Source organism: Natator depressus, chromosome 2, assembly GCF_965152275.1.
Source record: "Natator depressus isolate rNatDep1 chromosome 2, rNatDep2.hap1, whole genome shotgun sequence".
Lineage (NCBI taxonomy): Eukaryota > Metazoa > Chordata > Testudines > Cheloniidae > Natator > Natator depressus.
The window spans coordinates 72,603,045-72,618,181 of record NC_134235.1 but is presented as its reverse complement, the minus strand read 5'-3'; the positions used below and the strand labels follow the sequence as shown (position 1 = coordinate 72,618,181).

The following is a 15,137-nucleotide window of genomic DNA, read 5'->3' as shown; positions in this document are numbered from 1 at the left end:
GAAATTACATGAAACTTGCTCTTTTAAAAATGTATTTATCAAATAAATTCATTCAAATGTCAAGAAGATTTATTTATTTAACTTTTATTTTCTAGTTGGGGAATGGCGGTCAACGTGTATTCTACCTCTATAACCCAAGAGACTATGAGCAGACATGACATCATTGCATGGGTTAATGACATAGTAGCTTTAAACTACACAAAAGTCGAACAACTTTGTTCAGGTAAGATATTATTTTAAAATACTGTATATTCATAAAATGTTTGAACCTAAAAATCTGAATTGATGAAAATGTATACCTCTAATGCCTTCTGTGTCAGAGGATAAACTCTCTTGAGGGAAGACAGTCTGAAGAATATATCCAACCATGTGTTTTGTGTAGCTGAGTTAAAAATAACTTATGGAAGGATAAGGTTGTTTGGGGAAGCAAAATGAATGCAGAACATGAAGAGTCTAGATAAAGCTGCAGATAAAATCTAGAATAAATATGATGATTAAGCAGCAAAGGAAAGGAATGCAATAGAGAGTGTCTGTATTAAATGTATAGTACAGATACTGAAGAAAGCTTTAAAACATTGGTGCAAAACTGGGAATTATATTATCTGAAAAGTGACAACCTTAGTGAAAGCAACATTATACACTAATGCAGTGGTGGGTACCAGATGAATAAAATATGCCAAGGGTTATTCAGCAGTGGTAAGTGTCCTGAAATCCTTGTTGGAGGGCACACAAAAAAATCACAGAAAAGTGGTGATGTGAAATGAAGTGGGACATAGTCGGTTTGAAGAAAGCATCATTTAACTGCTGCAAGGTGTTCCTAAAGTGTGCCAGGCACATCTGCTTATTTCCACTGCATCTATGACAGGCCCTTGCTGTAGGCAATGCAGTCAATGAGATCTAGGAATAGAGAAGATGTTTTGAGGAACTCCATGATTTAATAAAAGTAGAGGTTGCAAGCTGTCTATAAAACAGCAGGTTCTGTAACTAGGTGGCAGCTAGGAAAGTGGAAGTTATGGGCAGTGAACGGTGTCACTTGCATCATGGCTTCTGTTTGTAGTTTTTCAAAATGAAAAGTGTTTCTGTGAAGGAGATCTAATAAGATCATTGCTCCAAATTCTTTACCTGGCATGCTGTGACTTCATATCTGCTAAGACAGTGCTTTGGGGGTTCAGGACAACTGAATCCATGTAACCACTTCATCAAAAATTAGATCTGTTGACCAAGTTGAAATTTTATTGTAAGAATGATCCATGTTAGATATTTGATTTTTACTTACCACTTCTTCTGTAGATGTCCATCTCAGTCAGATTTTCATGAAAGATACGGTAAATCGTGTCCTCCAAAATGCTAGCTTACTGGGTACTGGAACAAATGATTGAACAATTGTTTTGTAAGTACCTAGAGGATAATAGGATTATAAGTAATAGCCAGTATGGATTTGTCAAGAACCTCTGACAGGATTACTAGCCCAGTGGATTGGAGGAGGGGGGGGAAAGGGAAGGGAAAGATCCAGGCCTGATATAGCTTGATTTTAGTAAGGCTTTGACAGAGTCCCACGTGACATTGTCATAAGCAAAGTAAGGAAATGTGGTGTAGATAAAATTACTATAAGGTGATGCATAATTGAGTGGAAGACCATACTCAAAGAGTAATGATAAAGGGTTCACTCTCAAACTGGGGTGATGTTATCTAATGGGGTCCCGCAGAGGTCTATCTTGGGTCATGAACTAGTCAATATTTTTCTTAATGCCTTGGATGATGAAGTGGAGGGCATAGTTATAAAATTTGTTAGTGACACCAAGCTGAGAGGCATTGCAAGCACTTGGTAGGATGAGATTAGTCCAACAATCAACAAGATGAAATTCAGTGACGACAAGTGCAAAGAACTAGACTTAAGAAAAAAAAAAATCAAATCCCCCAACTACAAAATGGGGGAATAACTGGGTAGGCCGTAGTACCTTTGAAAAGAATCTGGAGGTTACAGTGGATCACAAATTGAGTGAGTCAACAATGTGATGCAATTGTGAAAAAAGCTAGGCTAGTTCTGGAGTTTATTGATAGGAGGGTTGTATGTAAGACATGGGAGGTAACTGTCCCACTGTTCTTGGCAGTGGTGAGGCCTTAGCTGGAGTACTATGTCCATTCTGGGAACCATGCTTTAAGAAAGATGTGGACAAACTGGGGAGAGTCCAGAGGGGAGAGTAACAAAAATAAAAGGTTAGAAAATATGACCTCTGAGGAAAGCTTTAAAAAACTAAGCATGTTTAGTCTTGAGGAGGACTTGATAAGTCTACAAATATGTTAAGGGCTGCTACAAAGAGGATGGCGATCAGTTGCTCTTCATGTATACTGAAGGTAGGACAAGAAGTAATTGGCTTAATTTGCAGCAAGGGAGATTTAGGGTAGATATTAAGGAAACTTTTAACTATCCTTACAGTTGGAGCTCTGGAATATGCTTCCAAGAGATGTGGAATCCTCGTCATTGAAGGTTTTTAAGAATAGGTTGTACAATGCCTAACAGGGATGGTCTAGATATACGTGGCAGCGGGGTAGACAAGATGACCTCAAGAGCTCACAGCCCTACATTTCTGTGATTCTAAATTATCTGAATATAAGCTCCACAGAGCAGTCAAAACAATCCAAAACTGATATGAAGGAACAACCCACCCACTTGCAGAAATCTGTCCTCTTTCCATACATAAGCAAATTTCACTACAAGACTTGCGAAAGTCGTGTTGATACAGTACAGGTCAGTGTAACTAATATAGCTGCTAAACATAAGATGACTAGTTTAAAATATTGCATCATAGCATGTTTTTGCTGAACCGAGATCATCTTGGGTTGGTTTTTTTTGTGAGTGTCTAGTTGAAGCAAAAACACTACACCTAGCTGGTGTTTTAATTAAGTTCCATACATTAGTCTGAGTATTGGTTTTGGCAAATTGTTTCAAAGTATTGGCATCTAAACATATAATATGACGCAATAAGGTACATGAGGATAGACACCTTCTCCCACAACTACCAGCATTTTTCACGATTTAAGACAAGAAGCATGGTGGACAGGATGAGCTATTGATTTGTTCCTGTATGACTATTCAAATGCTTCTGAAATGTCTAAAGTTAAGCTTCGAAGCTAATACCCCATCATCTCGAATGTTTGCAGACTTAAATAAAAACTTTTATGATATAATTCCATAACCAAAAAGGAAAAATAGTTGATAAAAAAACTTAAATGTGGAGAATGCAGTGAAAGTTAGAGATCTTAAATCTCTAAATCTGGATTGTCCATAGTTGACAGGAAAAATGCTATGAATTCATTGTCTTGTTTTATTACATGAGACGTTCTAACAGGACCTCTTTCTGTGTCTTCAAGCAAGGATTTTAGGATGTATCATGGGAGGAACTGAAAAAAGGCTGCTTTATCAGAGTTCTCATTCCCACCTTTTCCGTACTTAGTATTAAATGAAATCTAGGATTGTATTAACTTTCAGATTCTATCTTTGTATATTTTTTCCATTCTCCCATGTTATTTTTATAGTCAAACGTTGGTAGACCAAATTGCTTTACATTTATTTACCAATTCAATTTGAGATTTTAGCTTTATATTTTTTTTCTCAGGCATTCTTATTCTACTCCCTAAATGCTCCAATCCAGAATCCAATCAAGGTGTTAATCTTGCAATTTTGGTGTGAGAGTGTGTCCAAGTTTCTACAGGTTTCAGAGTAACAGCCGTGTTAGTCTGTATTCGCAAAAAGAAAAGGAGTACTTGTAGCACCTTAGAGACTAACCAATTTATTTGAGCATAAGCTTTCGTGAGCTACAGCTCACTTCATCGGATGCATACTGTGGAAAATACAGAAGATGTTTGTTTTTATTCACACAAATCATGAAAAAATGGGTGTTTATCACTACAAACGGTTTTCTCTCCCCCCACCCCACTTTCCTGCTGGTAATAGCTTATGTAAAGTGATCACTCTCCTTACAATGTGTATGATAATCAAGGTGGGCCATTTCCAGCACAAATCCAGGTTTTCTCCCCCCCCACACACACACAGTCGAAAAAGATCTCAGTGTCTGAAATATTGACACTGATACAGGTTCTTGCAAACAGTTTTCATAATGTGGACCACAGCAGTCCGATGGACACTTCCCTTGCCATTTTTGATTTCACAGACCCGTCTCCCTGTCCCCTCCTCCACCCATGTTATTAAAGAAAATTCCTGTGGCAGCTACAGTGATTGTTTACATGGCAAAGTAATATTAAGGAAGCACTTGCTGTATTTTTTTAGTTGTCTTTTAATGCAGTTTAGCAGATGCAAGCAAGGAGGCAAGCTAGCACCCTGTGACCAGCGAGCTGTCTGTGGACCACCAGCAAGGGCTGCATGGACCACAGTTTGAGAACAGCTGATCTAATTCATTCATTCTAGCATTATTTTGGCCATCGTTCCTTAATGCATTTGCAGCCTTCATACAGTTTAACATTAGTTTCCATAAAATATGAACATTTCTGGAAGACTTCAAAGGGAAGGAGGATGTGGGAAACTTTGTAACACTTGGAAGCATTTCACAGTATTCTAGTGAGTTACAGAGCGACTAAGATAACTGGGTTTTATCTCCTAATAAAAAACTGTAAGGGTGTTTTGCTTTCTTTAATAATTAATAATAATTAATAATAAAAAAGCATTACGTTTTGTAATGCAGTCTTATGCATTTTCAATTTGTGCTCATTTTTGGCAGCAAGAAGCAATCCAAATGCCAGAAAAAGCTAACTGCAGGGTCAAATTTAAAAAAAAAAAAGGAAAAATCATCGACTGTTTGAGTGCAAAACACTAAAGCCCCGTTTTGTAGAATGATGAACATCCTTGGCTCCCACTGATGCCAGCTGAAATGATGGCACTCAGGTCCTGCACACACTGGAGTAAAGCATATACTTCAGAGACAGTTTTAAACATTTTGAGTATAAAGGAAAAACAGTAGGATGACACTGTGCCTTAAGGTACACTTTTGAGTTCTAAATAAATATTGCAGTGAAAAGCTTCAGGTGACCATTTTTAATGGAAGGAAGAACAGCTAAGGCCACTGGATTCTTTCTTCATTTTTCATTGCTGTTAAGTAGTTAAGTAGTGGCATTAAGAGTGTATGGACTATAGAGAGACGAGTTTGTTTCCCAGTAGCTGGTTAGAGGAATAGAGCTAGGATGAGAAGCAGCAAAGGAAGAGGCTGCTTTTACAGTTGCACAGTATTTGTATTCATCTTGAGTCTTGGCTGTGTTTTTGTCCTTGCTAAGTAGGTCGAGTGCAGTGTAGTGTCCCCTGTGCTTTCAGAATGCCTGCTGTAGTAGTGATGTGCCAAAAGGACTGGGTTATGGATTAATTCAGCCCTGGAGAATCTAAATTTAGTCTGCAGCTCTGATAATTTAGCTTTGACAACTTAGACAAGGAACACTCTCCAAAATATAAAAGCCTTGGAATTATCTTAACTTTGGGTGGTGGTGGGGGAGAGGGTATTTAGTCATTCTTGGTCTCTAGCCAAAAAGGTTGAATTGGTTTTGCATTTGATTGTTGAGCTGAATATGAAAATGTGTATCTTCAACTGCATGTGTCATTATAGCATGTCAATCTACTGTCATAATGTTCTCCTAAGGATCTAGAGCACTGTAGACTGTCATTCCTCTATACCAAACAAAAAAACCTAACTGGTTTTAATGCACTGGGATCCCTAGATGTAGCAGCCTTATTTCGAAGTTGCATTAGTTCAAATAGAAGGCCAACTCCATTGTCATACTTTTCCCAAGGGTCAAGTTATTTTTGTAATGAGTAAAAATAGGTTTTAAATAAGATTTATAACTAATCTGTCTTGACTAAAATTGTTTTTCCTCCATGGTGTAAGCACAGTTGATTGAGTTTTTTTGTTAATAAATCGCTTGTGAATGTATTGCTGTGGTATTGGAATGTTTTTTCTAAATGAGTCATGCAAGGCTATATGAAAATAGAGAGGACTTGTATATAAATGAATTATATATGTATGTATACATGTGTGTGTATAAAATAGGTAATTCTCTACCTTGTCTTTAGTGAATGCCAGACCACATTTTAAAACCAACACACAGTCTGGCATTTGGAATTTTTATACCATGGCACTTGTCTTCACTATGGTATCTGCAAAGTCTTGATCAGGAAACTTATTTCAAGTGATGAATAGTTTGGTTAATATGTGTTTTCTTTGCTTGACTGTTGATATAGGTCCCTTCCACTCTGAGGACATTTCTCGTGACATTGCAGATACAATTGTTGGTACTCAAACTGTTTGCTTTGTCCATGGATGCAGAGTAACATCTGAATAGGACAAAAATTAGGTCATTACAGCGAGGGTCACTTCTGGAGGTTTTGGATGTGTTGGGAGAATTTCATGCTGCCTTCTGTACTTTGGATCTTTGTCTCTCCTGACTTGTGGAGTCCAGTGGGGAAGTACTAGATCCTCCATCTCCTTTGAGTAGGGCAGGATGCCAGTTGCTTTAAAAGAAGTACATGTTGGTCCTCTATTCAAAGAAAGTCTCTTGCCACTGACAATCCATCCAACTATTACAAGTGTTTTCAGCATAATACTCAACTTTATATTTCTCATGCCGCCCACAGGGGGCTGCTGAATGTTGTTCTCCTTGTGTCTGGAACCATACTACTTGAGACAGCCTTTCCCCCAGAGGTTATTTTGCCACAATGGAACATCAGTGGAGGTGCTTGAACTAAAGCTCCTTCAGTGTTAACATAAAGGGACGTGTCAGCCAGGCTCTTCTGTGGGGAAACCTCAACTTTAGAATCTACTCCCCTAATACTTCCTTTGGTCTGATGCACACAAATGTGTTTACCTTCAGAGCATGCTGTAAAGACCATGTTTGAGCAGGGCCCTAGCGTAAATTAATGTTCATGAAAAACGCATCACGGACCGTTAAATCTGGTCTGCCCCTGTGAAATCTGGTTTGTTGTGTGCTTTTAGCCTATACTATACAGATTTCATGGGGGAGATCAGCATTTCTCAAATTGGGGATCCTGACCCAAAAGAGTTGGGGGGGGGGTCACAAGGTTATTTTAGGGGGGGGTTGCAGTACTGCCACCCTTACTTCTGCGCTGCCGTCAGAGCTGGGCGGCCAGAGAGAGGTGGCTGTTGACTGAGGGCCCAGCTCTGCAGACAGCAGCACAGAAGTAAGGGTGGCAATACCATACGATGCCATCCTTACTTCTGCGCTGCTGCTGGCAGTTGGTCTGCCTTCAGAGCTGGGCTCCTGGCTAGCAGGCACCGCTCTCCAGCAACCCAGCTCTGAAGGTAGAGCCGCCACCAGCAGCAGCACAAAAGTAAGGGTAGCAGTACCGCAACCATCCCTACAATAACCTTGCAGCCACCCCCCAACTCCTTTTTGGGTCAGGAACCCCTACAATTACACCACCATGAAATTTCACATTTTAATAGCTGAAATTTATTATTTTTAAAATCCTATGACTGAAATTGACCAAAATGGACTGTGAATTTGGTAGGGCCCTTCTTACGAGCAAGGCTGAGGGTGGCTGGGGTGAAGTTTACTTGAGGATTCCACAAGTGGGAAGAAGTGTGTTTTGCTCTCTTGTCAGTGTATACAAGAGGGGAATGTACTTGTTTTGCTTTAACATTTTTTCAGTGTATTTTTAATTGATGGAAAAGGATACATAAATATTTGGGTACATGTTGCTTAATGTATTTATTTTAAGCCAAATAAATAAGATTCCTGTGCACACTCTATGAAAGCCTGTGCTGTGGGACCCTTTTAGACCAGTTGTTCCCAAACATTCGGTTGGCAGTGCAGGCAGAACTGAAACATATTTCAGCATTGTTCTCTAATCACACTGCAGCCCTGCAAAGTGAAGGCTGTAATGTGACTTGAAAACATGATTAAAACATAGTTTGATCCTGTCTGCGCTGTGAAACTGAACCATGTTTTTAAGGCACTACCATACTGTATTGAGGTCCTGCTACACAGTAGACTCTCAGTGTAAGTGACTCCTTAATGTTTTCCATATGATGTTTAGCATTAGAGTACTGTGGATGTTGACAATCAGTTTTTAAGACCATGTGCAGAGCTTCATGAGAGAGCTTGCCAAGCAGCTACTCATAAACTCTAAACAGACACCAGTTATTTTCTTTCATGGGCATTAATAGTAATTCAGCAAAAACTCACAAGGAATAAAATTTTAAAAATAAAACAACAACTTTGCATATTTCTGTTAAAATTATTTGTTTCTTCTCAAACTGTCACTTTTAAAGTTAAATTGACTTTTATCCATGTGAAGCTTTTTCATTACTTGTCCTTTATTTATTAAATTTAGCTTAGAATGATCATGGAACACATTATGTCCAGAGCAAAATGCTTAAAATGAGTTTTTAGACAGGAGAAGACTTAGGAAAAACAAATTTAATATAATGAATTCCGAATAAGTATTACTGATCCTGAAATACTGAATAAGCACAGCAGTTAGGGTTGCCAGCTGTCTGGTTTTCAGCTGGGGTGGGGCTGGCAGGCTCTGTACCCGGCTACACGAAGCTTCCCAGAAGTGGCAACGTGTCCCTCGGCTCTTAGGTGGAGGGCCAGCTGGGAGGCTCTGCACACTGCCCCCGCCCCAAGCACTGACTCTGCAGCTTCCATTGGCCAGGAGCCATGGCCAATGGGATCTGCAGGGGTGGCACCTACGGGACGAGGCAGCGCGCACTGTGCAGAGCCGCCTGGCCGCCCCTACGCTTAGGAACTGAGGGACATGTCGCTGCTTCTGGGGAACCCCCCGAGGTAAGCACCATCCACAACCCTCTCCTCGCACCTCCTCCTGTCCCCCAACCCCCTGCCCCAGCTCTGAGCTCCCTCCTGCACCAAAACTCCCTCCCGGAGCCTGCACCTTGTACCTCCTCCCAACTGCCTGCCCCAACCCTGAGCCCCTCATTTCTGGCCCCACCCTGGAAACTGCACCCCCAGCACAGAGCCCATACTCGTTCTCACACGCCAACTCCCTGCTCCAGCCCAGAGCCCTCTCCCACTCTCTGAACCCCTAGGCTCCACCTAGCCCAGAGCCCCCTTCTGTACCCAAACCCCTCATCCCCGGCCCCATCCTGGTGCCCTCACCCCGTCTTGCACCTCAACCCCCTGCCCCAGCCCGGTGAAAGTGAGCGAGCGAGTGATGGAGGGTGGAGGGATGGAGTGAGTGGGGGCGGGGCACGGGTCGGCCTCAGGGCAGGGGGCCGGGCAAGGGTGTTTGGTTTTGTGCGATTAAGAAGTTGGCAAGCCTAACAGCCGGGTTTTTTTTTGTTTTGTTTTGTTTTAACTGACTGCCTGAGGCTAACACACACCATTTAAGGAAAGACGAGTTTGAGGTCTTACAAGCCAGAATACATTATTTCATTCAGGTGTTCAGTGGATACCTGGTTGCATCACAACACAAACTCTTAGACATGTGGGGTTGGATTTTCAGAAGCACCTATGTGATTTAGAAGCATGTCTTATTAACTTGTGCTCCTAAGTCACTTAGGTGTTTTTGATGTGCATTCAATAGCTTCTATTACTCCATGGGAACTGCATGCATCATAATAGATTCCTAAACATATGGATACATTTAGCATGACTTTTCCATGCTACTAGTGCCAAAGATGTTTTAAAAAGCATCATAAGAGTGGCATGAAGGTGCATGGGGATAGATGAAACATTCCATTAAGCCTCTTCAAAACAAAACTAAACTTGCTTTTTCTCAAAATTCTTAGTTTACTAAATCTTATCTAAAGACAAAAAGTTAATGCCTAACGTACTGTTTAGCCATTGAAAATAGGAACATTAAAATCATGTTCAGGGAAGCAATTCTAGGAAGTCTAAAAATATGAAACTTAAGCCTCAAGTGCTATGTAGCTCTAAAACAGTCATTGCTGTACTCTGCAGTTGTTTCTGTTCTCACCGAAACTATTATGTCATGCATGCTCATTACAAGACGCTTCTTTTTGACCCATCAGTGAACACACAAGGTGTGTCCCTTCCCATCAATGTTAACACCCATAATTTTTATGGACTGAAGTGTTTAATGACTAATATATATAAAATTAATGCTGGGCTTTCATTTTTAATGTATTACTTTGTGTGTTCAGTGCCCATTTTCTTCTCCCAATAAAGCATAAGGATTATCAATCTTAAGTTTTGTATCTACATGGTCAGATTGTCACAACTTCATTGTTATAATTTGCAGGGGTTTGCATCTAATTTCGTTTTTTTTAATTTACCGAATAGCTGAGAAATCTTTAAAGAAAAAACCTCTTAAGTATCCAGTTTATTAGTAGACTATGTGGAGATACTTAGGCACAGATTTTTAAAGCCATGTAGGCATTGCTATGCTCAGTGTTGTAATACCTAACTGATTTAGAAGACTCAGTCGATTTTCAGAATGGATTTAGGCACATAGGAGCCTAAATCCCATCAACTGTCAGTGGGTTTTAAGGCTCCTGAGTGCCGAAATCCACTTTAAAAATAGATTTAGGGTCTTAAATGAGTTAGGCACAGCAACACCTAAATGCCTTCAAAAATTCTGGACCTTAGGGTAACATTTCTAAAGTGCCTAAGTCCCATTTTCAAAGACTCTTAGGTGTGGTGACACTGATCTAACTTTTAGGTGCCTAAAAAAATCATTGGGATTCACAAAGAATGAATTAGGTACCTTGGCTCCCTTTACAATAAATGGGGAGAGAAGGGTGCCTCAGAATAGGACTCACAAAAAGCCAGCAGGCTGGGTGGTTTCTTGCCTAAGCTGCAATGAGGTGCCTCCCTCTGCTTGGAATTCTCAGCTGCAAACCCTCTCTTGGAGTTTGACACCTATGTCTCTTTAGCAAGAAGCAGGGAGGGAGGGAATTCCCTCATAACTTTCAGTTCAGTGCTTCGGGTACTCACCTGGGATGTGGGAGCCCTTAGTCCAAGTCCCCTCTGCCTAAGGTGGAGAAGGGATTTGAACTGGGATCTACCACTTCTGAGGCGAGTGCCCTTCCCAGTGGGCTATGGGATATTCTGATATGGGCATCCCTCAATCTCTCCTGTTTAAATAATTTTAAAAATTTATTGAAGCAGAGGGATTGGATCAAAGGTCTTCCAATTGCCTTGGGAGTGCTCTAACCTCTAGGCTACAGAGTCATTGGCATGCTTGCTTGTGCATGTGTTCTTGTGCATGTACTGTTCCCCCAGGCCCTGTGATTCTTTGATTATTTGTTCAATGTGGACTAACCTCAACAGGAGAGATGGAGGAAGGCCCACATCAGAATATCTCTGAGCACAGTGGTTAGAGCACTCCCCTGAGATGTGACAGATCCATGTTCAAATCCCTTCTTGCCCCTCTTAAGAGAGAGGACTTGAACGTGGGGTCTCCCATATCCCGGCTGAGCTAAAAGTTATGAGGGAGCTACTCTTGCTCCTTTCTCCCCCAGCTGGTTGGTGTAAGCTCGCCTATTGGGGCCCAATCTGGTAGGTGAGGTCAGAGCATGCTTACTTGTTCGGGCCCTGCAGGTGACTTAGGTGGAAGAATGCCCCTCTTTTCCTGATTCATGAAACACTCTGGACCTTAGGAGTCCAGCTGCCTGGCATGGGGCTGTGTGGTACACATGCTTAGAGGCAGAAACATAGGCACCTAGGGAACTTTTACTACCTGAATTTAGGTACTTAGCAAGTTTAGTACCTGTGGGTTTTGGAGGCAGATAAGTGGAGATTTTATGGATTTCAGTGGGATCTGATTCTGGGAATTAGGAGTCTTAAGTGGCAGTTAGGTTCTTAAGGGCTGGAATTGCAAGAGGACTTGGAAACCTATCTCTGGTTGCAAATCAATGGGACTTAGGCTGGGGTGGGCAAACTACGGCCCATGGGCTGGATCAGGCCATTTCAGTCAGGCCCTCAAGCTCCTTCTTGGTAGCAGGGTCTGGGGCTTACCCGCTCCAGTGCTCTAGGGTGGGAGCAGGGTCGGGGGTCACTCCATGCGGCTCCCGGAAGCAACGGTATGGCCCTGCTCCCATGAGCCAGCCGGGGACCAGGGTTGGGGGCCGCTCCACGCAGCTCCCAGACACAGTGGCATGGCCCTGCTCTGGCACTCCAGCTGGGCAGCATGGTCGGGGGCCGCTCCACACGGCTCCCAGAAGCAGCAGCATGGCCCCCCTCTGGCTCCTATGTGTAGGGGCAGCCAGAGGGCTCCACTCTGTATGCTGCCCCCGACCCAAGTGCTGCCCCTGCAGCTCCCATTGGCTGGGAACTGCAGCCAGTGGGAGCTGCAGGGGTGCACCTGCAGACGGGGCAGTGCTCAGAGCCGCTTGGCCGCGGTTCCACATAGGAGCCAGTGGGGGGCCTTGGCCACTGCTTCAGGGAGCCACTTGAAGTACCCCTGAGCCTCTCCCTGCGCCCCAACCCCCTTCCGCAGTCCTGATTTCCCCTCCCGCCCTCCAAACCCCTCAGTCCCAGCCCGGAGCACACTCCTACACCCCAAACTCCTCTTCCCCAGCCCCACCCCAGAGCCCGCACCCCCAGCTGGAGCCATCACCCCCCCCACAGTCTCCCGTCCCAGCCCAGAGCCCCCCTCCTGCACCCTAAACTCCTCATTTCTGGCCCCACCCTGGAGCCCACATCCCCTCCCACACCCCAGCCCCAATTTTGTGACCCGCCATTCATGGCCCGCCATATAATTTCTATTCCCATATAAAAGGAAAAGGAGTACTAGTGGCACCTTAGAGACTAACCAATAAAAGCTTATGGTCAAATAAATTGGTTAGTCTCTAAGGTGCCACAGGTACTCCTTTTCTTTTTGCGAATACAGACTAACACGGCTGCTACTCTGAAACCTATTCCCATATGTGGCCCTCTGGCCAAAAAGTTTGCCCACCCCTGACTTAGGCTCTGAAGTCACTTAAACACATTAAAAAATGTTGCCCCACACTACATTTTAGAACAAATCTGTTCTTTCTTATTTTGCTTAGTTACCAGTTCAGGATCGAGTTTCTGTTGCCATAGTTCTGACATCAGTTAGTAACTTTTTTGCATTCCCCTGCAGTGCTGTTCTAATCTAAACGGTAAACAGACACTGTGGGGTGCTATGTTTTCCTCAGTATGAAAGTTAAGATGTTTTCTCTGCCAATTCTGCACCTTAGAATGGGATCTGAAAGTAAAGCAGGTTTCTTGCATATTGTACATCATCATTAGAGCCCTGCAAATCTGCAGATATCTGCTTTATGTCTGCGGATATCCACATCTGCGGATGCAGATATCTGAAGACCATGTTTGTGGATCGGATGCGGATACAAATTTTGTATCCGTGCAGAGCTCTAATCATCAGTAATAAAGATTCTGTAGGCAAAATCATACCCTGAGTAACATCTGTGGAAGCCTACTGTCTTCAGTCGGTTTGCACTGGAGTGACTAATTTTTAACTTGTTGCTAAGGAGTTAATATATGGGTATGTGTACACTACGAAATTAGGTCGAATTTATAGAAGTCGGTTTTTTAGAAATCGGTTTTATATATTCGAGTGTGTGTGTCCCCACAGAAAATGCTTTAAGTGCATTAACTCGGCGGAGTGCTTCCACAGAACCGAGGCTAGAGTCGACTTCCGGAGTGTTGCACTGTGGGTAGCTATCCCACAGTTCCCGCAGTCTCCGCTGCCCATTGGAATTCTGGGTTGAGATCCCAGTGCCTGATGGGGCTAAAACATTGTCGCGGGTGGTTCTGGGTACATATCGTCAGGCCCCCGTTCCCTCCCTCCTTCCGTGAAAGCAAGGGCAGACAATCGTTTCGCGCCTTTTTTCCTGAGTTACCTGTGCAGGCGCCATACCACAGCAAGCATGGAGCCCGCTCAGGTAACCGTCACCGTATGTCTCCTGGGTGCTGGCAGACGTGGTACTGCATTGCTACACAGTAGCAGCAACCCATTGCCTTGTGGCAGCAGACGGTACAGTAGGACTGGTAGCCGTCATCGTCATGTCCGAGGTGCTCCTGGCCACGTCGGCCAGGAGCGCCTGGGCAGACATGGGTGCAGGGACTAAATTTGGAGTGACTTGACCAGGTCATTCTCTTTAGTCCTGCAGTCAGTCCTATTGAACCATCTTATGGTGAGCAGGCAGGCGATACGGATTGCTAGCAGTCCTATTGTACCATCTTCTACTGAGCGGCCATGAGATGTGGATGGCATGCAGTCCTTCTGCACCGTCTGCTGCCAGCCAAAGATGTAAAAGATAGATGGAGTGGATCAAAACAAGAAATAGACCAGATTTGTTTTGTACTCATTTGCTTCCCCCCCTCCCCCCGTCTAGGGGACTCATTCCTCTAGGTCACACTGCAGTCACTCACAGAGAAGGTGCAGCGAGGTAAGTCTAGCCGTGTATCAATCAGAGGCCAGACCAACCTGCTTGTTCCAATAAGAACAATTACTTAGGTGCACCATTTCTTGTTGGAACCCTCCGTGAAGTCCTGCCTGAAATACTCCTTGATGTAAAGCCACCCCCTTTGTTGATTTTAATTCCCTGTAAGCCAACCCTGTAAGCCATGTCGTCAGTCGCCCCTCCCGCCATCAGAGCACCGGCAGACAATCGTTCTGCGCCTTTTTTCTGTGCGGACGCCATACCAAGGCAAGCATGGAGGCCTGTCGGCTCACTTTGGCAATTAGGAGCACATTAAACACACGCATTATCCAGTAGTATATGCAGCACCAGAACCTGGCAGAGCGATACCGGGCGAGGAGACGATGTCAGCGCGGTCACGTGAGTGATCAGGACATGGACACAGATTTCTCTGAAAGCATGGGCCCTGCCAATGCATGCATCATGGTGCTAATGGGGCAGGTTCATGCTGTGGAACGGCGATTCTGGGCTCGGGAAACAAGCACAGACTGGTGGGACCGCATAGTGTTGCAGGTCTGGGACGATTCCCAGTGGCTGCAAAACTTTCGCATGCGTAAGGGCACTTTCATGGAACTTTGTGACTTGCTTTCCCCTGCCCTGAAGCGCATGAATACCAAGATGAGAAGTTGAATACCAAGATGAGAAGATACCTCACAGTTGAGAAGCGAGTGGCGATAGCCCTGTGGAAGCTTGCAACGCCAGACAGCTAGCGGTCAGTTGGGAATC

General features: G+C 43.6%; 1 protein-coding gene across 2 annotated transcripts in view; it reads left to right on the top strand.

Annotated features, from left to right (window-relative positions):
* Positions 1 to 15,137, top strand: part of MAPRE2 (microtubule associated protein RP/EB family member 2) — a 155,492-nt gene that overhangs the window by 90,472 nt on the left and 49,883 nt on the right. For both annotated transcript variants that reach the window (XM_074944415.1, XM_074944414.1), the window contains one exon: positions 96 to 223. In XM_074944415.1, the coding sequence (XP_074800516.1) occupies positions 103 to 223 (121 nt within the window). In that variant the 5' untranslated portion in view covers positions 96 to 102. The remainder of the gene's footprint in view (positions 1 to 95; positions 224 to 15,137) is intronic.